Source organism: Arachis ipaensis, chromosome B3 (assembly GCF_059453495.1).
Source record: "Arachis ipaensis isolate K30076 ecotype BB chromosome B3, ASM5945349v1, whole genome shotgun sequence".
In the NCBI taxonomy this organism is placed as follows: domain Eukaryota; kingdom Viridiplantae; phylum Streptophyta; class Magnoliopsida; order Fabales; family Fabaceae; genus Arachis; species Arachis ipaensis.
Window position 1 is genome coordinate 7,038,265 of NC_142438.1, and position 27,164 is coordinate 7,065,428.

The following is a 27,164-nucleotide window of genomic DNA, read 5'->3' on the forward strand; positions in this document are numbered from 1 at the left end:
TCATTGCTTCGACGGCCTTCTTGAGGGATTGGATCTGTGTCCTTATTTGCTGACAATGCTTGCATTTTTCGAGTTCTTGTTCGTATTTCTGAATTTCTTGATCTAATGCGTTGTAGACGAACTCCATTCTCTTGTTAATGTATCTGCAATAACATTTTTGTCACCCTTAATATATTCAATTTTTATTGGATATTGTAACAAAAATAATTGCCATCTTACCAATCGTCCATGATTATAATCAACTTTTAAATTATATCGTATGAAACCTGTTAGGTAGCTTGAATCTGTCCTTAATGTAAATTCTCTGGGTAGTAAATCAATTTTCCATTTCTTAAGAGATTTAATTGCTGCTAGAGTTTCCTTTTCATGAGTGGTATATCTCTGTTCTATTGGAGTAAAAGTCCCTGAAATATACCTGCAAAGTAATTCCTTTGGGGAATTTTTAGAATCTAGTGATTCTTTTCCTTGCTCCAAACTTTTTATAGCTTTCTTAGCTTTTAGACATCCTGACCAGATTATGTCTGAAGCATCTGTTTCTACTATTAAGTAGTCATTTTCTTCTGGAATATAAAGTTCTGGAAGTTTTTCACATAATTCTTTAATCTTTTGAATTTGCATACTATCTTTTTCATCCCATTTCCATTCTTTTTTAGTACTTATTTTTGGAAATAAGCTTTTAGTGTATTCTGTTATATTCTTTAAGAATCCTTGATCAGAAATATAATTTATACACCCTAAAAATCTTTGTAATTGTTTTCTATCTTCTATTTTATTAGGAAATAAATTTACCTTTTCTAGGACATTTGGCTGAAGTTTTAGTTTTCCTTGAGTGGATAGAATTAATCCAAGAAACTCTATTTCTTGTTTTGCTATTCTTGCTTTCTTTTTGCTAAGAACTAATCCTTTTTCTTTACATCTTTCTAAAACTATTAATAATTTTTGAAGATGATCTTCTCTATCCTGTTTTGTAAAAATTAGTATATCATCAATGTATACTAAAACAAATTCATTTAACTCTTTTAGATTTTCTTCCATAAATCTTTGATAAATACCTGGAGCTTGTTTTAATCCGAATGGCAATACATTCCATTCATAGAGCAACACACTTGTTGATTCTTTTGTTGGACAAGTAAAAGCAGTTAATTTCTTTGTTTCTTCGTCTAAACGAAGTTGCCAATATCCTGATTTTGCATCAAGAGATGAAAACCAAGTTGCTCCTTTGATTTTTTCTAAAATTGAATCTTTTCTTGGAAGTTTATGAGCATCACCAATAGTTACTTCATTCATCTTCTTATAGTTAATAACCATTCTTCGTTTTCCCCTTTTAATTTCATTATTGTTTTCGACATAAAAGGCTGGAGCCGCATGAGGACTTTTACTTAATCTTATAATTCCTTTTTCCAAAAGATCTCTACATTCTAATGAAAACTCTTCTCTATCTCTTGCGGAATAAGGGATTTTATTTGGAACATTTATCTCTTTTGTCGGATCTTTTAATTTAATGCTTACTAATTCGTTATTTGTATTTTTAATATCTAAAGGATTTTCAGCACAAATTTCATTCAAAAGTTCTTCTATCTTTATTTCAAGATTATTTTTTGGGATATTTATTTGAAAGTATAAATTTAAATAACATGTCTCCAATATAGAAAATATTTTAAATTTTAAGATCTTATCTATAGTAGTAGTTGGTATTTTTATACGTTTTGATTTTTGATTTATTGAAGAATCGTGTGGAGCTTTTAAAACTATATATGTTAGTTCTTGAATGAATGGATGATATAGCTTTAAAAAGTTATTTCCTATGATAAAATCCATTCCAGAATCTAACATGTATATAGATGGAACAATGAACCTATAATTTTGAATAAAAATTTCAACCATCTCTGCTTTTTGGTCAATTTTATGTATTGATTTGTCAGCTATTCTAACTCTTAATGGTTTCTTTAATTTTTTCCAATCAAGTTTTGTATTTGAACTAGCAAAGCATTGTGTTGCTCCAGAATCTATGAAAGCATTTATAAATTTTTCTGTTATTTTTATAGTAATAAATGTAGCATTATTACTCAGTCTCTGAGTCTGTTTCCGAGACATATTCAAAAATATAGTCTAAGTTATCATCAGATTCTTCTAAAGGTTCCATGAAACAAGACTTAGCGATTTCTATTTGTTTAGTAAGATCCTTTTTATCCTTCTTTTTCGGACATTCATTTGCATAGTGTCCTTCTTCTTGGCAATACCAACACTTACAATTTTCTTTTTTATTTGGGCAATAATCACTTTTTTGTCTCTTATTTTTATTGTTATTTCTTTTTCTAAAATACCTCTTTTTTCTCCAGTTTGGATAGTATTTTCTTTTTCTAAATTGATATTTTCTTTTTCTTTGAAAATTTTTATTAAGACCATATTTTTGAGGTATTTCTTCATTATCCTGACAGCAAATTCTAATTATATTTGCAAATCTTTTTTGAGTTGCTTCTTGCATACAACGTTCTTTTATTTCCTCTCTTATTGCAGAGGTTGCTCCACCAAAATTATTTTCAATTGTTCCTCTATTTATTTCTCTTATAAATCTTCCCATAATAAATTCGTTAGCAGGATATGGAAGTTTTGTTATATACATATTAAGATAATGATTTTTATCTTCTTCTTTTAATTTGTAATAATGTATTCTATATTCACATATATAAGACTCCACATTACATAGATCATATATGTGAATGTTAGCTAAATGGTTTTTTGCTTCTTGATATTCTTTATTATAGACTTCTTGTTTATGATCTATAATATTTTTTCCAAAAAATTCTTTATATAGAATCATCATTATATATAATATCTTATCATAAGCTGTTATTTTTGTTGCTAATTCTTCTATTATTTGGTTTTCTATTGATGTCATATAATCTCTTATAGCTCCTTTAGTATGAAACCCTATGTAATTCCAAATGTCTCTTCCAGATAATTCATTAAGTTTTGGATTAGTAAAGGCTTCTAATAAGAAGGAATTCAACCAGTTTTCGAAAATTTCTTTTTCATTTGTTTTACAGTCTAAATCGAGCATTCTTTCTCCTTCCATTTCCTGGATTTTAGGAACGTATTTTGATGGTATTTTTGTATATTTTGAATCTTTATTTATAAACCCCTTTTTAAAAGCATAATTATCAAAACCTGTTTCCTATTTAAATTGAGATTGATTATCCCTAGATGTTCCAGCTTCATTTTTTACTTGTATTGGAATTGCTGGTTCTTCGTCACTTGAATAATCTAGGATGTGTTCTTCATTTTCTATATTTTCAGAATTTACTATTTCTTCTTCTATCTGAAATCCCTGTTCCATAATATTATTTTCTTGGGCCATTTTTAATTGTTTAAAAAGCATTGTAACTTCTTCTAATTTTTCTTCAATATTCATAATTTTAGTGGTGGTTTTACTTTTAAATCTGTTATGTTGATTATATTTTGAAATTTTTCTTCTTTTGGATTTTCTTTTTCCTTATTTCTTTGAAATTTTATGGATACTAGTATTTCTTCAAGCATATCTACTATAGAATTTAATTGTGGGTTAAAAGTATGATAAAGATGTGGGGAATCATTTCCATGATAACATTTCTTAGAAATTCCGTGTGAAAAATAAGTTTTTTCAGGTTTTTGAAGTCCTTCAATAAAGCTTATAGTAAAATAAAGATTTTGAGAAAAATCATTTTGTATTGATTTTAAGAATTCGGTGTCACTACAGTTAACATTAGTTAAAATCATTAATTTTTTATCTATTAATTTTGATAACTTAATTATTTCTTCTCTTAAATCTTCTAATTTACTTTTTTCCATTAGGTGACGCTTTTCTTTGTGAAGAGCTACGGTTTTAAGTGAAAAGTGTGGCTTTAAAAAGTGTGGTTTAAGTAAGCAAATCTTTAAATTTGTACAGATTTAGATCTGTACCATATAATTTTCTTTTATATATATATATATAATGCGTATATATACGTATTGATGCAGACACATAATGGGAACAATTTGTGCAACAATTTCGGATGAACAACGCATATGTATATATATTGATCCATTAAAATAAAATCGAATATTTTCGATGATTTAATTATAGATGGCTCTATACCACTTGTTGGAATAAATTAATTTCAATAACCCAGATCATCCATATTGAATCATCAAAAATATATCATATCAAATGCGGAAGCGTACCTGAATTGATAAACATGAATCATACGATTGGAAGAGTTTGGATCTTGTGGTTCTTTCGATCTTCCTCAACCAAAGCCTTCTGTATTCCTAGGAGGCTGAACTGCAACTCTTTTGATGGGGAAAGAGCAACAAAGGCGGCTTTGGTATATTGGGGACCGAAACCCTGAAGGTCTATTTATATTTGAGCATGGCACCCATTAAACCCTTAAGCCCAAATAAAATAGTATCTGAAGCCCAAAAGATAATATATCTAAAATCCAAAAAGATAATTATCTAAGGAACAAAAGATAATATCCGATTTTATTTTCATTTAATTCCAAATCAAAAGTAATAATGACTTATTCAATTTAGCATTTATAACAATAAATGAGATCACCATTATATAAGTCATTTAATTTAAAATAGCATAATTTGTGATTATAATTAATATATGTATTGCCCACAAATAAGTTAGGAAATCAAATAATTTCCTAACATTTTCGTCTCATTAGCTAAAATGACTCACCTTTAAATATTTTTTTATTAAATAAGGAGTGCTATACTCATTTTCAATTAAATAAATCTCAATCTTTTGTTTATTATATTTTATATAGATGGTTTTAAAATTTGAATTTTAAATTTAATTTAGAATATTTTATTTTATTGTTTCTCTTTTTTTTAGTACTTTTAATGACAAGTTAATTTTTAGGAATGTTACACTTCTTAGTTCTTACTTTCGCTGTAAATATACAGCGATTGTTTTAATCTAATCACTTATAATTATGTTTAAAATTGGTTCCAATATTTATATACCTGTTCCGTGCGTATAGAAACGAGGTATAGCAACTCCTCCTGCTAGCAAGTGTGTCCAGGTGGAAGAGTTATACGTCGGTTAGGTTAGAACACCGCGGCGGGAGCATATGCAAAAAGCACTCCGACGCTCAAATAAAAATGTGAATTAAGTGAAATGATGATAATAAAATTAGAGTGAGTTATGTGACCTCACTTGTTCAGTTGGAGCTTGTTTCGGGATTCTCCACGCTTACTAAAGTCAGTTTTGATGATAACGTTTGAGAAGGTTCGAGCTTTGTTAAGCTCGTCCGGATTTTGTGGTAACGATTTTGGAGATAGTTTTTGACTTGTTGGGAGCTGTTATCAGATTACGTAGCCAAGCTCTGACTTGACTTTTCTGGGTTATTAGTCGAGTTTAATTTTGGGTTGTTAGTCGAGGTATAGGGTACATATCATATCCCCCAAGCTTGCCTTGTGTTCCAGAGGAAACATAGGCGAGCTTCTAGTTTCTTCGTATACCTCAGCTATTGTAGGCATGATGCCCCCCGAGCTTGCATTTGTTCCTATCCAGTAATTTAAACTAAGGTATAACTCCTTCTAGTGCCGAGGTATAACTCCTTCCGTGTGTATGGAGTTTTCTGTCCTAAGAGCATAGACGCCGAGCTATACTTCAGCTGTCGAGGAACACCGGAGGAGGTTGGGACACTGCTATGTTTACTTGGTTTTGTTTATATAAGATTTGTATATGACTTAATTGTGGTATATATGTTCTCCTCATTCCGAAATATGAGGCATGAATACCGTCCGAGAATCTCACATAGAATCATTTGGTGGCTTCTTTGAAAAGGTCTTTTTAGGGTTATAAGTAATTAACCGTTCTCTTTTTGAATTTGCTGCACGTGGCCGAGTTATAGCACACGCGGCCGACTTATACGGATGGATCACGAACTACTTTATTTTGAATTTGCAAGTGGCCGAGCTATAGCTTACGTGACTGACTTATAAGGACAGATCAGACCTAATCTCCGAATTATAGTTTGTATCCGCCGAGTTATAATGACTAGATCACAGCCCCAAGGTTGACCTGTTTATTTTTAAGAAAAGCAGGTTGAGCTTTTATGAAAATTGAGTTATAATTCGGCAGGATGTTGAAGAGATGCGGTTGTGTTATAAATCGAAGATATAAGAATTAGCCTCCAAGATCAACATGATAATCTTGAAATAAAATTGGACAAGTTTGTCACTGAAAAATGGGTTGCTTATTTCAATATATTTTTGAACGAGCTTATAGGTGATTGTTTGTTGGAATGCTGCCGACTTATAGGTGATTGTTTGTTGGACTGACGCCGATTTATAAGTGTCAGTTTGTTGGACTAAGGCTGACTTATAGATGTCAGTTTGCTTTGATTGATTCAAACTTATAATTATCAGTTTGTTTGAAGTGATTCCGACTTATAGGTGTCGATTTGTTGAATTGATTCCGACTTATGGTTGCCGGTTTGTTAGATTGGTTCCGACTTATAACTGTCGGTTTGTTTTTGTATGCCGACTTTAATATTAGTTTGCCATAATATGTGTAGAGCGTAAACAATAGCTGAACTAAAGGCATGGATAAAAATAAAGAATGATGAAGTTAAAAATAATATACTCTTTATTGAGAATTACTCTCTTAATATAGAAGGTATAGGATGAAAGTGCCTCATTAAAACCTCTCCAAGTAAAATCCAGTGTAGAAAAAAGTCGTGTGAGTAGAAAAAAGAGTACATCTTCGAGCCATAGTTCTTTGCCTAGTAGTGCTTGAAGGGTATAAGTCCCCTGCCGATCAATTTGTTGATTCAAAAAGATCCTCCTGGTCATCTTCTTTTGATTGAGTTGGTTTATTGCTGCCGAACTTATTCCAATTCAATAAGAGATCTCAATATTATCCCTTGAAGAGGACTCGAACCTCCACGCTCTTTAGCACGAGATTCCGCCGAGCTTCTCTAAGCTCTTCTATTTCCATCTGTCTAACTGTTTTTTCTTGAAATTCTGCTAAAGTCTTTGGCTTGGTCACGGCTATAGTCTCTTGAAATTTTTCAGGACGGAGGCCGCTTTTAAGTGCATGCAGGTGGACCTCGGGACTGAGGTCTGGGATCTCTATAGTTACCTTGGTGAATCGTGTCATATAGTCCTTCAGGCTCTCGTGTTGTCCTTGTTTGATAGTGCTGAGGTAGTCTGATCCGTGTACATATATCCTTGACGGCGAAGTAATTAATGAAAGACCTCGCTAGCTCTTCAAAGGAAGAAATTGTACCTGCAGATAATTTAGAGAACCACAGTAAAGCAGCACCATCAAGATAAGTGGAAAAAGCTCGGCAGAGTATGGGCTCATTATTAGCACCGTTAAAAAATATCATGGACTGGAATTTTTTAATGTGAGCACGGGGTCACCAATCCCCTTGTATAGCTCTAGGGAGGTGGGCAGCACAAAGTTCTTTGGCATTTGAAAATTGGTAATCTCCTCCGAAAAAGGGTTGTCTAACGTCAACTTCTCCTTTGGTGGGGTGATGCTTAGAGGGTCTATGTTTCCCGAGGCCGAGCTTTTGGAATTTCCTTCCTCGTTTTTTCTAGCATTATTGTGGGTGGTCAGCTCGGCTATCCTTCGAACCTCTACCTGGAGTTCTGCTATCTGAGCCAGAAGTTCGGCTTGGGTGTGATGGGGAACTCCATTATCGGCGATATTGGAAGATCGGAGGCCCTGCAAAAGAAAGGAATACAGAACATGGTAGAAGAAATAGTGGGGTTATATTGAATCGGGGGGCGCCAAATGTTCTGTGCGTATAGAGTCGAGGTATAGCAACTCCTCCTGCTAGCGAGTGTGTCCAGGTGGAAGAGTTATACGTCGGCCAGGTTGGAACACCGCAGCGGAAGCACCTGCAAAAAGCACACCGACGCTCAAGTAAGAATGTGAATTAAGTGAAATGATGATAATAAAATTAGAGTGAGTTATGTGACCTCTCTTCCAAGCTTATTTACTTGCTTATATAGGCGTGTAGTTTGTTCAGTTGGAACTTGTTTCGGGATTCTTCACGCTTACTGAAGTCAGTTTTGATGATAACATTTGACTTGGTTTGAGAAGGTTCGAGCTTTGTTAAGCTCGTCCAGATTTTGTGGTAACGGTTTTAGAGATAGTTTTTGACTTGTTGGGACCTAATATCAGATTACGTAGCCGAACTCTGACTTGACTTTTCCGGATTATTAGCCTAGTTTAATTTTGGATTGTTAGTCGAGATATAGGGTACGAATCAATACCAATGCACATGCACTCAACATAAACGTACAATTAACTCCTCATGCAGTGGGTGAAAAGGAAGTTGAAACCTTAACTTATTGTGCATTGGTTTCATCTATGGAGAAACCCACTCCCAGATCCAAGAGTAGATCACAACAATAATGGAGGAAAATGTCTACTTTAGTACAATCAGAAATTTAGAATAAGATTGAAGATAAAATATAACGTTTTATTGTGGTTTTCGTTATCCTATGTGTTCAAACTTCAAAGTCCTAGCTTTGAGTTTGAGGTTTGAGTATTTAATCAAACTTAAAAAATTGCAGTGTAGAGTGACATTATCACATGGAATTAAAAAAATTTGTAAACTTAAAAGTCTCAGTATATTAGGGAATATACCAAACTCTGTTTCTTCAGAATCCCGCTAAAAATAAACAATTAACTGAGTATCATGGAAGCAATTATATTGTTATTTCACAATCTCATCCCAATATTTAAGTTATTTACAAGAATGAGTAGAATAATTAGATTGATATAATTAAATTAGCTTAACTCCTTTATTATAAGTAAGTTGATACAATAGGTAATAGACATATATAGATAATTGTAATTAATCTCCACATATCTCAACACTTCTGACTGTTAGTTTATAATGAGAAATGATATATATACACTTGGATACCTTTCTCTTTTGATAATAAAAAAGATTGTCAACGTTTTTTTGTTTTTAATATTAGAAAAATAAAAGAATGGTTTTTTAATATATGTACACACTAATTAGTAGCTGATTTTTTTTTATGTAAAATTAGCATGATTAATAATTATTAGTTAGGTAATGCCAAATTATATTATTTCTTTATACTTTGCTAGTAAACATTAGCGTCGGTAAAATAGACCAAACCCATCAGGTCAACTTACCCATTTAAATGGGCAAACTTTGCCTTTAAAATTAAGTCCGCTTAAATTTCAAACTAAACAGACAGCCCGTTTATTTTTTTTACATTTTTTCCAAGAAAATAGCACATTTGGCCGATATTTCTCCAGACCCAACCCGAAAATTCAATTAAGGTTCTTAACCTAAAAGTGATATTTTTTTGTCGAAATAGTTTTCAAAAAATTAAATAAAATAGTAAACAGGCGAGTCCGTTTAACCCATCAAGTTGGCCATAAACGGTTCGGGCTGAAAAATTATAGCGCGCAAATGAAGCAAACTTAAATGGACCAACCCATTTAACCCACGGGCTTAAACGAGCCGGGCCTAAATGGAATCATATTTTCTATTTTTATCCGTATACTTCACAAAATTCTATAACCCAGACTGGATCATGACCCAAACTATTACAAAGTCAGTTCGGTAAATTAAAACTAGATCAACCATTATGTGAAAGCCAGTTTCCAAATGACTGCATAATTGGAAGAAAAATGCATACTCAAACATTAAGAGATTATCATTAATTAATGAAATTCTACAATACAAGTTTTGACATAAATTATAACATTTTCAAATCTGTAGAAAAGAAAAATAACCTGCAAGTAAATTGGAATTTAATATTCTGTTTCTAGGACACCATCAATTAGACCAAACTCCAAAGCCTGCATTTGGAAAGGCAACAAAAGAAGAATTAGAATACCACAAATTGTAGAAGCAACTTTTATTCAACTGATAATGGGTGTTTTTTGCATGTATTAAGTTCATATTGTAAGCCAGCCAAATATTTCAATGGTATAACCTAAACAGATAACCCAGATTATATCAAAACATTTGCCGAGAGATTCCGAAATTTTATTTTTATTGGAAAGTTGGCACATTTTCTGAGAATTTCGGCTGAATTCGATACAAATATTCATCGCAATTATGAAGAGAAGTTGACAATACCTCAGAAACAGACAGAAAACGATCCCTCTCGGTATACTGTTGCACCTTCTCTAATGGCTGTCCAGTGAAAGCACTATACATCTTGTCAATTTTCTGTAATTAAATTGGAAAGAAGAGAGAAGGCACTTAGGTTTAGCATTCCGAGAATCGTCAAACAAACCATAAGAACTAAAAGAACAAATTAACAGCAGCCATGGGTATAGCTCAAAGAAAAAGTGTCAAATGAGAGTTTGGGTGCAAGAGAATTGGTTTTGCCATTTTGAGTGTTTGATATTCTTTATTAAGAACAAGAAGTGAAATAGATTGCAGGTTTTTAGTCATCGGTCTTCCGGAAGAGGCACATATAAATGAATTGAGAAGACCAAAACAAACTTCTTTGTCACAAAATATCCTGTTTCCGCCAATGCTAGAGTTTTTAATTTTTTTTTTTCAAGAAAAGAATAGATTATAAGGGAAGAAAGACTAACATGGCGAGATTGAACAGCTTCATTCACTTGGCGTCTCACATCCTCGACATGGCCCTACACAATCAGATTTTGAGCAATAAATCAGCAAGACAGATATTTACTGTCTGATGACTTGTCATCTTTTTTCCATTTTGCTTAATACGAATAATAATCTTGATTCTTACCCCGCATCCACCCTGTGGTTGATGTATCATTATTCGTGCATTTGGCATGGCATAACGCATTCCCTTCTCTCCACCGGCAAGGAGAAGTGCTCCTTGACTAGCCGCTACACCAAAACACACGGTACCAACTTTGGGCTTTATCTGATATCAAAAGAATTTACCACACTTTCAGCAAAATACATAAAATTAACTAGCAAAGTAAGGAAAATGGAGCAAGGTTCAACTGATTTATAGCATAGACTTTTTATGTAATGTTTGGAATCTTACCCAAGACATGCAATCATAAATTGCCAACACTGAGTATGTGCTTCCGCCAGGGCAATTTATATACACCTGTCAATAGAAGCAGCCCAACAACCCAACATAAATTTCACTTCATGACTTGAAAAACCTAAAACGGCAATGTCGAGACATAATAGACAAACCAATATATCTGCTTTTTCATCAATGGTGGCTAGAGTCACAAGCTGTGAAATAACTCTCTGAGCGACTTGCGAATTTACTGGCTGTCCAATGAATATTATACGATTTCTGAACAAAACAGTTGAGAGATCAAGTAGTCCTCCAGGAGTCACAACTGCTGGGGTTATTGGTGGATTCCCCTTCTTGGCTTCAATTGCACCATAACTATAAAGATACTGGAATATCAACAAATGAAGGTGCATATAAAACTAGTAGAAGGATATGTACAATGTAGTTATGGTGATACTACCTATTTCCCAAGATAACTATACGCCACAGTTAATCAGCTGAACGCTTTAGTAATGCTGTTTCAAATTGCATTCATTTAGAAACCTAATTTACCTATATATGCATAGAGTTGTTTTCCAATAAAGATGCAGAGACTACTGAACCTTAAACAATGTAAAATGGACAAGAGTAGGTATTTCATATTCCTAAGCATTCCAAACATACAACCACATAAAACAGAAGTAACAAAGAGAATGGCAACAGAAAATTGTACCTTGTACTAGCATCATGGGTATTTTTCTCATCAAGTTTAAAGGGTAAGCCGCTGCTTGCACTTGACAACCCTGCATTAAACAAACTATATACATCACAACATTCCTTCTTGTGCAAATGCAAACTATTTTGCATCCCCAATTCAATGCCCTATGCATAACACTAATACATGCATCTCACAAGATATTAACTCATGCTGCAAATTGTTAAAAAAAAAAAAACACTTATTGCTTATGAAGAACCCCAATTACTACAATAACATGACACTCTTATGTTCCGATAACTATTTGTTTTCAAACTAAAACTTTTGCTTCAATATCTCAACTTATGCAACACAGCTACCTATCATAGCTCCAAAAATAAAAGAGTTTTGTACCAAAAGCAAGTTTAAAACTTCCCAATAACACTAGAGCTACCAAATTTCGAATTGAAGCCATAGAAAGAGTGGCGAAACAAGAAATTTACCAACTTTAGATGATTGGCCATATGGGCTTGGCAAGGAACAAGTAATCGAGCATGAGTTTCTGCTAAATGAAAACTCAAAAAGTTTCAGGATTTCAAAAAAAAAAAAAAGGGAAAAGGGGATAAAAAACGAAACTTTCGTGAAATTAGGTTGGGAAACATGAGTATGAACCTCTGAGAAAATATAACGTGAGACGAATTTGCCCTGCGAGAAGCGATAGCGAAGCTTGCAGTAGCAGGAACTGATATAGCTGGAGCTACCATTGTTGACAACCTTGCAACTCCAAATCAGTGTTCTATTTTAATGGATACTAACCTTTTTATTGATTTTCTCTGAGGCCCACAGTTTTATTGTCCAAAACCATTGGATCTTCTGGCCCAAATATCTTGTTTTATGGGCTCAATCTCTTTTAACCCAATTTTGGTCCATTTTGTTGACAAACGATATTTTTGGTCCCTGTTCTTTATTTGTTTTTTATTAATTAGTTCTTGTTATTTTAGAACCCAGTCTCTTTTAACCCAATTTTTGTCCATTTTGTTGTTTTTGTCCATTTTGTTGAAGAAATATCATATACCGGACCCAATAAGCCCAAATATTTTTTACCCAAAACATACTTTGCAAAATGATATTCTGACATAAAAACCATTAATTGAGCCTGGCCCGATTCAATACCAAAAGATATTAGAGGACAAACATTTTTCATTTTCAATCTTTTTCATCTTTTAATTTTGCCAAAATCAATTCGAATAACAACAAAAAAAAGTAACTAAAATTTTGTTTTTTTTTTTTAATAAAATTACAAAAACAAAAATAACATAAAATAAAAATAAACTAAACAAGCCTTAATAATACAAAATTACAAAGCGAGAGGGGCGAAGTTTCTAGTGTATAATAGTCTTTATTAGTGTTGATTTTATAGAATAAAATTTATCTATTATGTATAAAAAATTCTTTGTTCACTTTAAAAAATAACTATCATGTATTTTTATATATTTTTAATATATATTTTATATTTCATTAAATATTATATATAATATATGACTTATTGGTACTTTTTTTTGCACGTAATATAGTTAATTAACACTACTTAATAAATATGAAGTGTTGTAGAATAAACATGAAATGGATAACAGATATGCTTCTCCATATTATCTACAGGGTGAAAAGCAAATTCTATTCATATTTAATAAAAAAAAAATCATCTTTATCCTCATGGTCATGGTCTCAGTCCCTTCATAATTTACTAATCTTGAGTTTTATTGACACAATATGCTCATGCCTTATTATCGTAATCACCATCTTTTGTATTAATCCCTTCCTCTGATTTTTACTTATTTATTGGCTATATATCTGTCCTTATCCTTTTCTAGATGCTTGTTATTATTGATCACTATCAGACTCTAGCCAGTAGTAACACATGTTCATATCTATGGTGTTAGTCACAACGTCAGAAATTATAACTAATTGCAAATACATGTATTAATTTAATTATTTGTTTAAAGTTATATCACACCTAACAATGTATAAGAGGCTTCAAAATTAAAATAAAACAAAGCCAGATGGAAACTAATAAAACTAACTCTCCATATTTTAGTAGATATCGTTCTGAAGATCAACTATACAAACAAGACGAATTACAAACTTTCTAACTGTTTAAAGGTAATTTTAATTTATTATTCAATTAATTAATTTTAATATGATCAAATTAAATAAATTTTGATATCATATTAAATTGATTATCATAAAATCACTCATCCAAAATTTTTTAAATTTGTTTGATCTTTTGTATTGGTCTTATTTTCTTCTTTATTTGTCTTATACTATTTTTTTTACTTTTGGGGTTAAGTAAAGATCGAATTCTAGACCATTTTGATACGATGTCATGAAACCACTCATCCTAAAAATTTATGCTAATAGAAAAAGACAATATTAATTATTATATTTCTAACATTAATTAATTAAATAATAAATTAAAATAAATCTATACATTAATCGGGTTACGTATAATAAAAAAATTAGTTTTCAATCAACTGTCATATATAAAATATATATTTAACATCTTATAAATATTTTTTGTTATATTACAGTATATATAAGTTTAATTATTCCTCTATTATACATTTGATTATTTTATTATGATAAATTTAATTATTTTTGTGGTTAATTATAATTAAAATACATAAATTAATAAGTATAAATCTACACAAAAATATATATATACACTTATGAATTCTAATAACAAATTAACAATATTATATATATACACGCACACTTATAAATTCTAATTAATAAGAATATATATGTTGGACAAAATCTTTGCTTGCAAAAGGTATGATTCCTATCCGATCCTATCACATTTTTGGCAGGTTATTTTTGACTAAATGAATGGTGGCATGCAACACAGATCATATCATATTACCTTTTAAAGTTATTGATGATTATATAGTTCCCTCAAAGGAGAGTTGACTAATATAGTGTCTCTCCATCAATAACTTTGACTTATTATGTGCAACCCATGTAGTGGGAAACTCAAAGTGTTGGCTCACACTGTTGAATCAAGGCTTAGCTAATGTACCACCACTTATTACTAAAGTCTATGTTTCCAAAACAACCCACTACTAAAAACTCTTTACTAAATCAAACTAAAGGTTGTGCTTAATCCAGATCATTAAATGGATATATAGATAAGATGTTATAAACCAATTAAAGTGACAATCACATTGTTCAATTATTTGGTCATTCATATACCATGGGCTGCACTATTAGGGTCACATCTGGTGCCAATCAAGTCAAAGGAACTTTTGTATATATATATATATATATATTTGATATGATGTTATATGGCTTATAAGGTATAGGAAATATTTCAAGTATACCGGGAGTATCGGTGCTTCAATTATTTCAACCGTTGATCTGAATTATAAAAAATATATATTATATATATTAATTGAAATCAACGGTTAAAACAACTAGTGCACTTGAAATGTTTCTTAAAGTATAATAAGCTTATTACGAATTTTAAACAGTATTATAAAAACCTCTCACAATTCTGCAATAGGTAAAAAAAGTTTAAATAATAGTAAAATTTATTTTTTTAGTTAATATTTTTAGTCATTAATCTAATATTTTTAGTATATATAGTAGTTTAATAATATATTTTTAACTTATATTTTTAAATATTATTAAATAATAAATTTTATTGGCTTTTTAACATTTTTCGTACATAATTGTACATTTTTTTATGATATAGAGGTTCTAATATCATGTGGAGATAGGTAACTAATTAAATTTTAATTTACAAGTTGAAAATATTAAAGGAAGAATAATCACCTAACTAGAAAAAGTTAAGTGAAGAATCATTTATAAGGGGAAATAATAATGCAAATTAATTCGTTATACTTTTTCTTTAATTGTTCGTTTTTGTCATCATTATTGTCATTTTTTAAATAAAATTAAATAAATTATCTTTTATGTTTTAAAAAACCTATATATTTAGATAATTTCTAATAAATATTTTTTAAAATTAACATAAAATATGTACAAACAATATAAATATTTTTATTTTAATATAATTATTATCACATATCTCATGTATGTTATTAATATACACTATCTATTTATCGTTAGACATAATATATAGATTCCATTTACAATTAAACCCACAACCCATATATAAATAATCAAAAATATTTTTCTATAAATAATTAAACATCTATCACAAAATATATATTATTAGATACTACACGAGTATATCTAGCTATATATTATTAGTTTAATTCTACAAATGAATAAGTTAATATAAACCATGCTTTCTAGAAGTATTTAACAATTTCATATATGAAGATCACATGCCATGCCATGGACCTAATTTTAGTTATAAACCCTCGCCAGGTAATGCTGTACCTACCCAACAAGAAGCCATTATTGATTCCCTCCAATATAGTATATATAGTATTTTATGAGCTATTTGTATACATTTAAATAAAGGTAAATCAAATGTCTATTAATATTTAATCCAATTAAATAATAATAATAATAATAATAATAATAATAATAATTGTTCGGTTGCTCGTCGGGGTTAGGAGTCGGTTGGACGTTTTGTCGAAAGCAACTCGGGAACTGAGATATCTGGACCTGAGCGCGAGTTTTGTGAGGAGGAGTGCAGTCACAATCGTCAGTAAGTCGGTGGGCGAGGCCACTTGTAAGGACACTTCGATGCCAAAGTAAGTGTCCGTATGACGAGACGGCTAATTAGGATAAAGATGACATACTTTGGAAGAGGGATAGAACACTCCCCTTTTATACTTTATACTCGGATGAATCCTTTTACTTAGACTCATCTACCTCAAAGCTTTTACCAGCTCTCCAGATTTTTTTCAAGAAGTAATGTGGCATGTGGATCATTTTGGTCCATACGAGTTGAAAACTCGTCGGGTTGGTAGTCCGCAAAATGAATTTCTGACCCCTATTAAACTGATCACAACAATAACAATAAGTATACTATACAAAAATAAAAATTTTTTTAATCTAATATTCTAATAAAGTAAAAGTTAAAGAAGGATGAAAAGCATATTTTAATTTTCAATAGAAAAATTATTAGTATATATATGTTGGGGTATGGGTTGGTATAGAAACATTTTTTTTCAACATTAAGGAAAGTTAGCACTTGGCCAATGGGATCCTTCAAAAGTTAATTATCCCCTCCCATTTATATATATTTTAATGAGTTGAACATTGTTTAATTAGACTGACGCAACTTTTGGTGTCACAAACTCATAATGAACTTAGAAAGCCTTTTTATAAATATAATAGTCAAATACAACCGCATTGTTGACAAGGAAAAATGAATAAAAAAATAGTAGAACACAACATTATTTAAAAAAATAAAATAAAATAAGATGCTAAAAAGACACTGATGATGAAGAAACTATATAAGTTGACTTTGGAAAATAATCCAGATAGATCACAACCCAACCCACAAAGGACATAGGAAAAAGCAACAGAATATATAGTACACTATATATCAAATCAAATCAAATAAATAAAGTAGTAGGGATTACATGCTATAATGCATGAACCTTTGGGGGAAAAGAAAATAAAAATTGCGAGTGAATTTTGATTAAATTGCTTTGTATTATAAAACATCGCAGTCGTTGTTTTAGTGATGCACATTTAAGTTGACTTAGTAGAAAAAGGCCAACACAACATTTTGGAGCATAACTACTCATCATTTCATTCTCTATATATTATGGGGTTTTATTTCATTTTTGGAATTTTTTTGTTATATATGCATCCACTGATTCCCGCATACTACGGCTACTCCCACTGAATTCAATCCTTACTTTTGGTAATAAATTCTATCCATCTGATTGAGTTGTAGACCCTCATGATCTTCTGATTAAATCTTCTAGCAGTTTTGAACTGACCATTTATTCTTTATTCGTAATTATTTTCTTAATATATTAATTGTTTAGTTATATTTTCACTAACCTCTTTATAAACTAACATAAGCCAATTTTATTATGATTTAAATTTTATAAATAAATAAAAATTAAAAAATTAAAATTTTAAATTTTAAAACAATTTTAAATATATTTATCTTAATAACATTTATAGTACACAATAAAACAATTTATAAAAAATTTATTCCCTTTTTATTTACTTGTAAACAGTCAAATTTTTCCATTTACAAATCCGCCGTCTCCACTAATTTTCGTCTCGCTGCGTGGCCTTTTCCTCGTGTATCGTTGTTATTCTTTTTCGTTGGACATAGCCGCCTCCACCGCCGCGGGATCATAATCCCGATGCATCTGCACCACCAAACCCCATCGCAGCCTCCATCTGTCGCGCTAGACAATGCAGAATCTGCACTCCATACAGCTCTCCATCCGTCGTGACGCAATAATCGTTAGGCCTCATTCGCGATGCGTGATTAACTACTCCGATCTATGGCGACTTCTCTACTCGCGATGTGCTGCCTCTGTGGCTTCCTCCTCGCAACGCACCACTGCGAGTCCCCCCACCATCCACGCAACACGGTTCAAGACATCGTCGCTGGCCACCCTCGACTCTCCATCTTCTCCTCCTATTTGGTTTTGAATGATTCTTTTAATTAATTTTTTATGTATTTTTTCCTAAATTTTAAATGATTCTTTTTATTAATTTTGGATGATTTTTTTTTTATGTTTTGTATGTTTTTTTTCTTAGAATTTGGATGATTTTTTATCTTATTTTTGTTATTTTTGTTTTTTTTTAAGTTTTGAATTTTTTTTTGGAAAGAGAAATTAGAGTTTGCATAATAAATAGTAAAAAGTGAATTAGAATAAAAAAAGATAATTAATAATTATTAATTTTATATCTTTTAAAAAATAAAATTTAAATAATCACTAATTAATGATAATTTATTAATATAAAGTACAGTTTAAAAATCCTTATTGACTGGTTGTTAGCTAAACTAGTGTTAGTTTCCTAACGAAATTGTATGATTGATACTTAATAAAAATATATATATAATTCAATAACCGAACATGAAACATTGTTATCTAAATAATGCATAAAAAGCCATGTTGCTATATGTATGAATACTCGAGTTTAATATTCATCAAGTCAACTACAAAATAAGGTTCTCAACATTTTTATTTCAAATTTTAAATTTTCATGGAAAAAACCTACCCAAAGAAATATTTTTCCTTTTCTAACCATAGTATTTACATTGGATGTTGAAATAGATTTTCTCCTTTTTAAAAAGAGAAATGTGGTGATGAGATGGGTTGATTTGAAATTTTCTAAGATAAGCTTGAATTCTGCTTTGGCGATGTTCGGTGGTCATGAACTTATAGTCGTATAGGACTTTTTGTATATAGAATAAAGGAATATATATATATATATATAAACATGGCAATAATGTGCTTTATGTATGTATGTATGTCAACTCTTTCATTAATAAATCAACATTCAAATTAAATTTGCGTTTTCTACTATGTCAGCATGACGACCCTTATTACATCCTTTACTCCTTGTTTAGTTTTTTAGTTTCATAATCATATCAAGACAAAAAAAAGGAAATAATATCAAAAGTATATAGCTAGCTAGCAGTGGCGGAGCTTAGTTCAAACAAGGGAGACCATGTCTTCCCCCTAAATTTTTTATAAAAAAATTTTTAGTAGTATTTTTTTAAAAAATAAAAAATAATTCAATTGACTTAAATATTTTACTATGACTTAAACTATTTAACAAGTTCAATAAACCACACTCTTTCTATCTTTAAGTTAAATATAAAAAATTAGATATTTTTTATTTATTTAATTTAATATTATTTTATATTTTACTATTTATTTAATTTAATTTTTTATATGATAAAATATAATAGAATATTCAATAAGTATTAATATTATTGTATTTGTATAAATTGATAAAAAAAATTCAATAAATATTATAAATTTTAATATTTGTCCTTCTAACTTCTTCTTTACATATTTTACAGGATATATATTCAAATTTTTATATAAAATAATAATGAAAATCAAAGAATTGATACATTTTTTAAGAGGAAGGCTAATATTTAAGAAGGAGAACATATAACTTTTACAATATTAACACATGTAGATAGTTTTTTTACTTTAATGATTCACGAAAAAAGTGAGATATAACCTTCAAAAGTTCAAAAAGTTACCTCTGATGACTTTAACCTTAACTTTTTGGAACGAGATCTTGAAAAACGGCTTTAAATTTGGCAATATCACCCAAACCAGAGAGATGAGATTAGACGAACTTATCTTAAATGGGGTCATATCAAAAGTATTTTGACAATTATTTTCTATCTGGCCCCCCAAAAATTTTATTTCAAGTTCCGCCACTGCTAGCTAGTATTATTAGAAGACATAGATTTATTTTAAACAAATTATTTTTGGTTTCAGATAACATTTGTTTAATTATTTTTTTAATTTTTTTCAGCCAAAACTAGTGAAGTAGAAATATATAACTTATTTTATTTTATTTTGTCTTGGTATTTTAATTATATTTTATTCTGAAACATCAAATTATTAAACAATAAATACATACACAAAATGTGTAGCACGTTAACAGTTTGTAAAAATATTTATGCGTGCGAGGCATATATCTCTCTCCCTTACAACAATAAAAAAGGTTCATGAGAAAAATAAATTATGAGTTCAATATAACAATGATAAAGTCTTATCTTATTAAGTTAAAGTGCAAATTCAATAATCGAAAAATTTCCTAATGTTGTTGATAAAGTTTTCTAGCTAGCAACACAATTATTTTCACTACAATCAATCACTTATTTGAAACAATCATTAGTGGACTTGAATTATTTTCATTACTGCTATATACATTATATATGAATGATCAAACCCAATTATTAATTTTTTTAAAAATATTACAAATACACAAAAAAAATGACTAACTACTAAATTAGTTATTATATATTTATATTTATTTATAATAATTTTTTTACAAAAGGTCAAATACATATTTTTATACTTAATTTATTAACATTACAGTACAGTATTATACATTTACTTAATAAATAAATAATTAATAAATAAATATAAACAACTAAACAGCATCTGCTCGATCGGATTATGATAATAATTATGTTCATATAACACTACGCTAGCTACTTATTAGAAGTTATGTACATGGTTGTGGGGTTTGTATGTTTTGATGACAGAAGGAGACAAATTTATTTTTCGATATTAGGTAAATAAAAAAAATGTTAGAATTTGTCTTATTTAATATTTATTAATTATTATAATAATTAATGAATATTAAATAAAATAAATTTTAAATATTTTTTATTAATTTTTTTTAATTATCAAATATTTTTATGCAAACGTGGAGCAAAAAGAAATTTTTCCGAAGTCTCCCCGGTGATCAAGAGCTCTCCACGGTTGTCCCCAACACCTTGCTTAATTAATAAAGCAAGTATACATATGATATCACTCGTATGTTTAATTAACTTAAAGTAGAAATGATTGGCATTTACTGAAGTTATAATATAGAAATGGAGATGAAGTGCCATGATTTATGCAAAACACATGCAAGAAGGGTGTTAGAGAAAAAAGCTACTTTTTTTATATTAAACACAAAAAATATAGTTTAATAGTTAAAAAATAATTTATAAAAAATATAATTTTAAAAGAATCATGTTCGATTTGTGAAAGAGACCAAAATTCTAAACTATTACAATTCTTTTTAAATAAGAAGTAAAGATAACATACTTACTATTTTATATTAATAAAATAAATTATGATTAGTTATATTCTAAAGAAAAACCATATTTAAAATAAAATAAAAAATCCATACAAAGATTTAATTATACAAAAGATTAACTCCATTTACACTAAGAGACTCTAAAAAGTGAAACTTTGGATACACAAAGCAAGGAATCTACGTGGTGCAAATAAATTAAAGTTGAAAGACATTACTATAGTCCTCGTGTTTAAAATATTAACCACTCTTTATTATTCGTATATTACAATCAGTTACCAAAACTAACTATTAATATATTTGTGTATATATAAATATATATGATTTAATTTATTTTTAATATATATTTTATATTAGTAATTAATTTTGATATACACAAAACGAACATAATTAATATATTTTGGTAATAATATTTAAAAAAATCAACTAAAACAATAAAATTAATTTTATTTAATATTTACTAATTATAATAATAATAATTAATAAATATTAAATAAAATAAATTTAAATTATTATTTTTTTATCTGTTTAGTATTACTGATATTTTTGTTTGGATTGTAATATTCCACAATCCCCACACATGCATCATACACATGTATGTCTATATATATAATTGAGGCCTATATAAAAATAAATAGTCAGAGGGTGAGTATCCTAGCTAGCCTTCAAATACACTGACAAATAATCTAACAAGGATTTCACATCTAATCTCAAAACAAAATGAAGCCCTTCTTTGCTTTCTTCATAGTCTTCTCTCTTCTCTTGGTAAGTATTCTCCTCATCAATAACCATATCTACTCTATCATCATATATATTCAAGTTCCTTTCATCTTTTTCCCAAGCAGCTTTTTCTTTTTTTCTTTTTCATGAAATAACTCTTTCATAAACATAATAGTAGTCTATTTATATCTTATAAGTATTTTTATATATCAGTCTCTATTTTTTTTTTAATTTAAAATGTAAAAATGCATAAATTTATTTAATATTGTACTTAAACAATATTTTTATTTAAAAAAATTGGTCAAAACTTAATAAAATTTTAGAATTTACAGACGAAAAAACTATAACATCATATTAGAAAACTGTCTCGCTGTAAAAAACTAAACTATTATATAAAAGCATATATATGAATTATTATTCTATACAATCTTCTTAATAACTCAACAAATAATTTTTATTATCATTATTGTTATGTTGTTGATGACTATATATATTTTTGTGTGAATTAATTAAAATAGGGTGCTAACCTGAGCTATGGAAGGAAAGAGTTGGTGGGAGAATATTGGAAGAAGATGATAAAAGGGCAAAGCATGCCTGAAGCAATCAAAGAGATTCTTGTTGTTGAGGATCCACAAATATCATCATCAGATTCATCAAGAACCAAGGATAATTTCATTAGGGACTTTGATATAAAGCCTAATGTCATATTATATCACTCCCACAAGCAGAAGCAAAAGCACAACCACAAAAACCCTTTTCTCAACAACAACTTGGAGGAGCCAGAGAGTTTCAAGAAACAGAAATTAAATGAATAAAAATAATTATTAATATTATTATTAGAGGGGTATGATACACAGAATATATATATCTCTAGAGATTATCATATTATTGTTGTATTGGGAAAGTAATCAATTAATCAGTTTAATTATATGGTATATTATTATTATTATATTTTTGCAGGAGATACTAGATAGAGCTGATTACTGATGATATGATGTTAATTTCTACTAATAAGCATCTTCTCTGCTGTGGTATTGAATCCTTTTGTTTATTTTATAAAAAAACTTTTAAGTATATTGATACACCAGTATTTTAATAAATTTTAACCGTTAATCTTAATTATATATGTTATATATATTTTTATAATTAAGATCAGCGATTAAAAATTATTAAATAAAATACCAGTGCACTGATGATATAGTTAAAAGTTTTTCTATGTATCTATTTTTATGTAATCAATAGACATATATCATATGTGTCAGGGTTATTGCTCTTGATTATATCTATTATCTTTTTTCCTCTATGAGATTATACGTATTGTTGGATTATATTTATAGTCAGTTTTGTTTTATTTTGCATAATTCCTTAGGAAAGGTTCAAGAAGTTATTGTTATAGATATAATTATTATATTAATTTAATTTTTTTAAAAAGAAATCATAATATAATATTAAAGTTTGTATAATTTAAAAATTTACAGTTTAGTATTCTTTTATCCCAAATTAAAAAAAAAAATTAGCATAAAGTAAATAAAAATTAAAACTTATAAAAAATTTATATAAATAAAAAAAAATGTTCATAAGTGTGTTAAAAACTTAAAATATAATTATTTATGTATCTGATTCTATTTATACATAGTTACATCATCAACATATATATTGTTCTTTAAAAGTTTCTAAGTTCTCTATGAAATTAAGCTCAATATAATTGGTGGTATGCCCAATCTCATAACCAACAATCTTTCTCTAACTATTATTAGCCTAAAAGAGAAAATAAATATATTTTTGAACATTTATATTATTATATTATGTGTTAATATTTATTCTATTATTTTAAAACTTTAGTGTGATCCTTACTTAAATATTCAAATGATTATAGTTTTTTTTTTTTTTACCAAAGATAGAAAACTCGAACTCGCAACCTCTTAATTGAGTATGGGAAGACTATGCCATTTGAGTTATAACTCATTAGCCAAATAATTATAGTTTGTTTAAACTAATAAATAAAAGCATATGATGATAGTAGTTATATATCTAACATTTAAATAATGTAAATTCCTTTGTTCTTGATATTCTTCTAGATATTTAAATAACATTAAAGAATAATAAATAAAACCCCAATTAGGACTTGCAATACGGAGATATAAAACTGCCACAACTTTCACGAGAACATGAACCTATCCCAATTGATATCCTAGTTTATTCGGATGATGACATTTGACAAATGACCAATATATATTATAAGAAATTAAGTAAGTTTAATTTACTTCAAAAATTAGTTTAACCGATAAAAATTATTTTATATTTATAAAAATGATTAGACTTTTAATTTTAAACAATATTAGATTTGATACATTTTTTCTCGCTTAAGATTAGATAAAGGATTTGTTTGGAACTTCTAAAAAAATATTTTTTGTTATTTTTTTAAAAAAATTTATAAAAAAATAAAATAATTTTATGTTTAGATATTTTATATCAAAAATATTTTTATTTATCAATTATGTTTAAGTTTAATAATATAAAAATATTTTTTGTTTATTTATTATGTAATAAAAGATATTTTTTATTTTTTTAGTACATACTTTTATTTTTATTATTAAAAATTTATCAAACACACTAAAAAATAAAAAATATATTTTTTATCAATTTAATTAATACCGTCCAAACAAGCACAAATATTTGAAGTCCCAAATTTGAGGATGACTTAAATTTTTGTGTGGTGTAAGAGTGGTCCATAATAATTTTTTAACCAAACTTTGATACCATATAAAAAATTAAATGGACTTAACTTACATAAAAAATTAGTTGATAGATCCTTTCAATTTTTGTCTAATTTTTTTTATAAAGTATGATGTTTTATTATTTAACATTTTTTTTATATGTTATCTCTTAAACTCCTTTAAAAAAATATATATAGTAATACGAAATCACACTTTAAAAAAAAAAACTTAAAAGACAAAAAAAATTAAGAGATTTATTTTTCTTTTTATTTTCATGCACTAATAAGAAAACACCAATTATGCTACTCCTGCATTATTTTCTACATGTATATTATTTGTCTGACTGTCTTTTTTGTCCATTTACTAATTAAGGATGGATGAAATACATGATATTAAAGATAAGTATGATATCAATCATTGACAAATAGACCATTTTTTTCCCTTGTACCAAAGGTTGGTGGTGGGTACACTGTATACTTGGCCGTTAAAAACATAGACTATCTATTTATTTTTTAATTATTTCGGTACCTCAAGAAATTAAAATGTAAATTACTCTCAATTATCATTATTGTGTAATAATTAAGTCTAATTGCATATGTATTTAACAAATGAAATAAATCTTCATATATATTTTATTTTAATATATATAGTATTGTGTTTAAATTAAATTTTAAATAATTAATCTATTGTATCATTTCTATCTGTATAAGAATATAAAATTTGCAACTCGCATATATTTTAAATGGTATACGATCATTTTGGAGTAGATAAAAGAATTCTTTGATCCTTCTCCAAGAACACACGAATTTTTTGTGCTTTAATGTGTATGATGGCTTGAGTTGTCAGGATAGTATGATAGGTAAGAACATGACCGACCTTGCTATTTCTTTGTATTAAAGTGAGGCATAAACAGTGCCTAATATTACTCATGCCACACATGTTTTATGCACATATATGCTATTATTCTAAAATCTAAATTATATAGGAAACTTGTATTACATTTATATAAATCTTAAAAACATGAAAATATATGCTTTATTTTTGAGAAGTTTATTATTTTTTAAAAGACTCTGATTATTTTTAATAATTTATTTAAATGTGTGAATTGTGAACTGTGAAGAACGTAACAATACAAGAATTAAAAAACTCGTTTTTTTTTTTGTCATACACATACTTATCGCACTCTCTCGTACATTTTTCAACTACAACCCAGCTATATTTGAATATTGAATTTGGTGTGACTTATTAAAAGGCATGTACATAATATATTTGCCACTTAGGATTGACTTTATTAAAGAAGTTTTTTTTTTTTGTCAAATAAAATGGACCGGCTCCAATTTTAAGTATTATAAATTCATTTATATCACACTCATGCACATAATTTGATAAAATGTTTTTTTTTCAGTCTTTTCCTATAACATATCAAATAATTTCCGACAGGGATATCTGCATGGCATCTTTCCATTGAAATAAAGACACACCAAATAGCCGTACCATATATACACTAGTATTGTTCAATAATAAAGACACAATGTTTCACAATTATTGCTAACAATTATTGCCAACTTTTAATATTTTCTTCAGATAAAAAATAAATTCAAGATTTAGTAAATTAGTGTCAAAGGGTTGAAAGAAATAAAAACTGTTCAATGCATTCATCAACCAGCAGAAACATGGCCGAAAATTTTCTAATCCTTTTGCTTCATTTACTAGTTATCATGGTATATACATCATGATAAATTTAATTTAATGTTATTTTTTTTGGTTAATTTTCTTTTCAAAGCTTATGATTACACAACTTAAAACTTATTTTACTTTGCAGTGTTCATCCTGTTGAGCCTAGTTTAATTTTGGGTAAATTTATGATGACAAACATTTATTTGGGTTGAAAGCAAGGTTGCGAGAACCGGACCGGTCAATGAACCGGTAAAGTAACTGGTTCACTGGTTCAATGGTCCGACCGGAGTTCAACTGGGGTTCAACCGGTTTAATTAAATATTAAATAAAATTATTAAAAATTAATATATGTAATGCTTGATTGCTATCTAGTTGTTCTATCTTCAAAAATAAAAATTTCTAATTAGTAACAACTACAATTTACAAACACAAATTTACACAAATTAAATACAGTTACAGTCAATGACTAAATATTGATTGTTGAAAAGCAAAGTAAACCTGAACAAAATCACTAAATGAAGTCAATCAAAATACAATGGTTCTCAACAAGCAACTAGAGAGGGCTAATTCCATAATTTCTAGTCTTGAAGATGCCCACAGAATTATGTTGTAGTTGCTGATCATTTTGTGGCTGTTCCATCTAACTT

General features: G+C 28.7%; 2 protein-coding genes across 3 annotated transcripts; one reads left to right on the forward strand and one right to left on the reverse strand.

Annotated features, from left to right (window-relative positions):
• Window positions 1-9,666: 9,666 nt before the first annotated feature.
• Window positions 9,667-12,482, reverse strand: CLPP6 (CLP protease proteolytic subunit 6). Of its 2 annotated transcripts, none has more exons than XM_016331539.3 (9): window positions 12,344-12,482; window positions 12,175-12,233; window positions 11,711-11,780; window positions 11,172-11,373; window positions 11,014-11,079; window positions 10,747-10,887; window positions 10,583-10,636; window positions 10,116-10,208; window positions 9,667-9,832 (listed from the first exon to the last, which is right to left on the reverse strand). In XM_016331539.3, exons 1-9 carry the CDS (start codon window positions 12,433-12,435, stop codon window positions 9,785-9,787), a joined length of 825 nt encoding a protein of 274 aa, XP_016187025.1. In that variant the 5' UTR covers window positions 12,436-12,482; the 3' UTR covers window positions 9,667-9,784. The 2 variants fall into 2 exon arrangements, with proteins under 2 accessions (XP_016187025.1, XP_088365983.1); XM_088509857.1 differs by having other exon boundaries at window positions 12,175-12,236; window positions 12,344-12,458.
• Window positions 12,483-22,042: 9,560 nt separating this feature from the next.
• Window positions 22,043-23,069, forward strand: LOC107634084 (uncharacterized). The gene is made up of 2 exons (XM_016337664.3): window positions 22,043-22,168; window positions 22,642-23,069. The coding sequence occupies exons 1-2, from the start codon at window positions 22,124-22,126 to the stop codon at window positions 22,936-22,938; spliced, it is 342 nt and encodes a 113-aa protein (XP_016193150.2). The 5' UTR covers window positions 22,043-22,123; the 3' UTR covers window positions 22,939-23,069.
• Window positions 23,070-27,164: the final 4,095 nt, after the last annotated feature.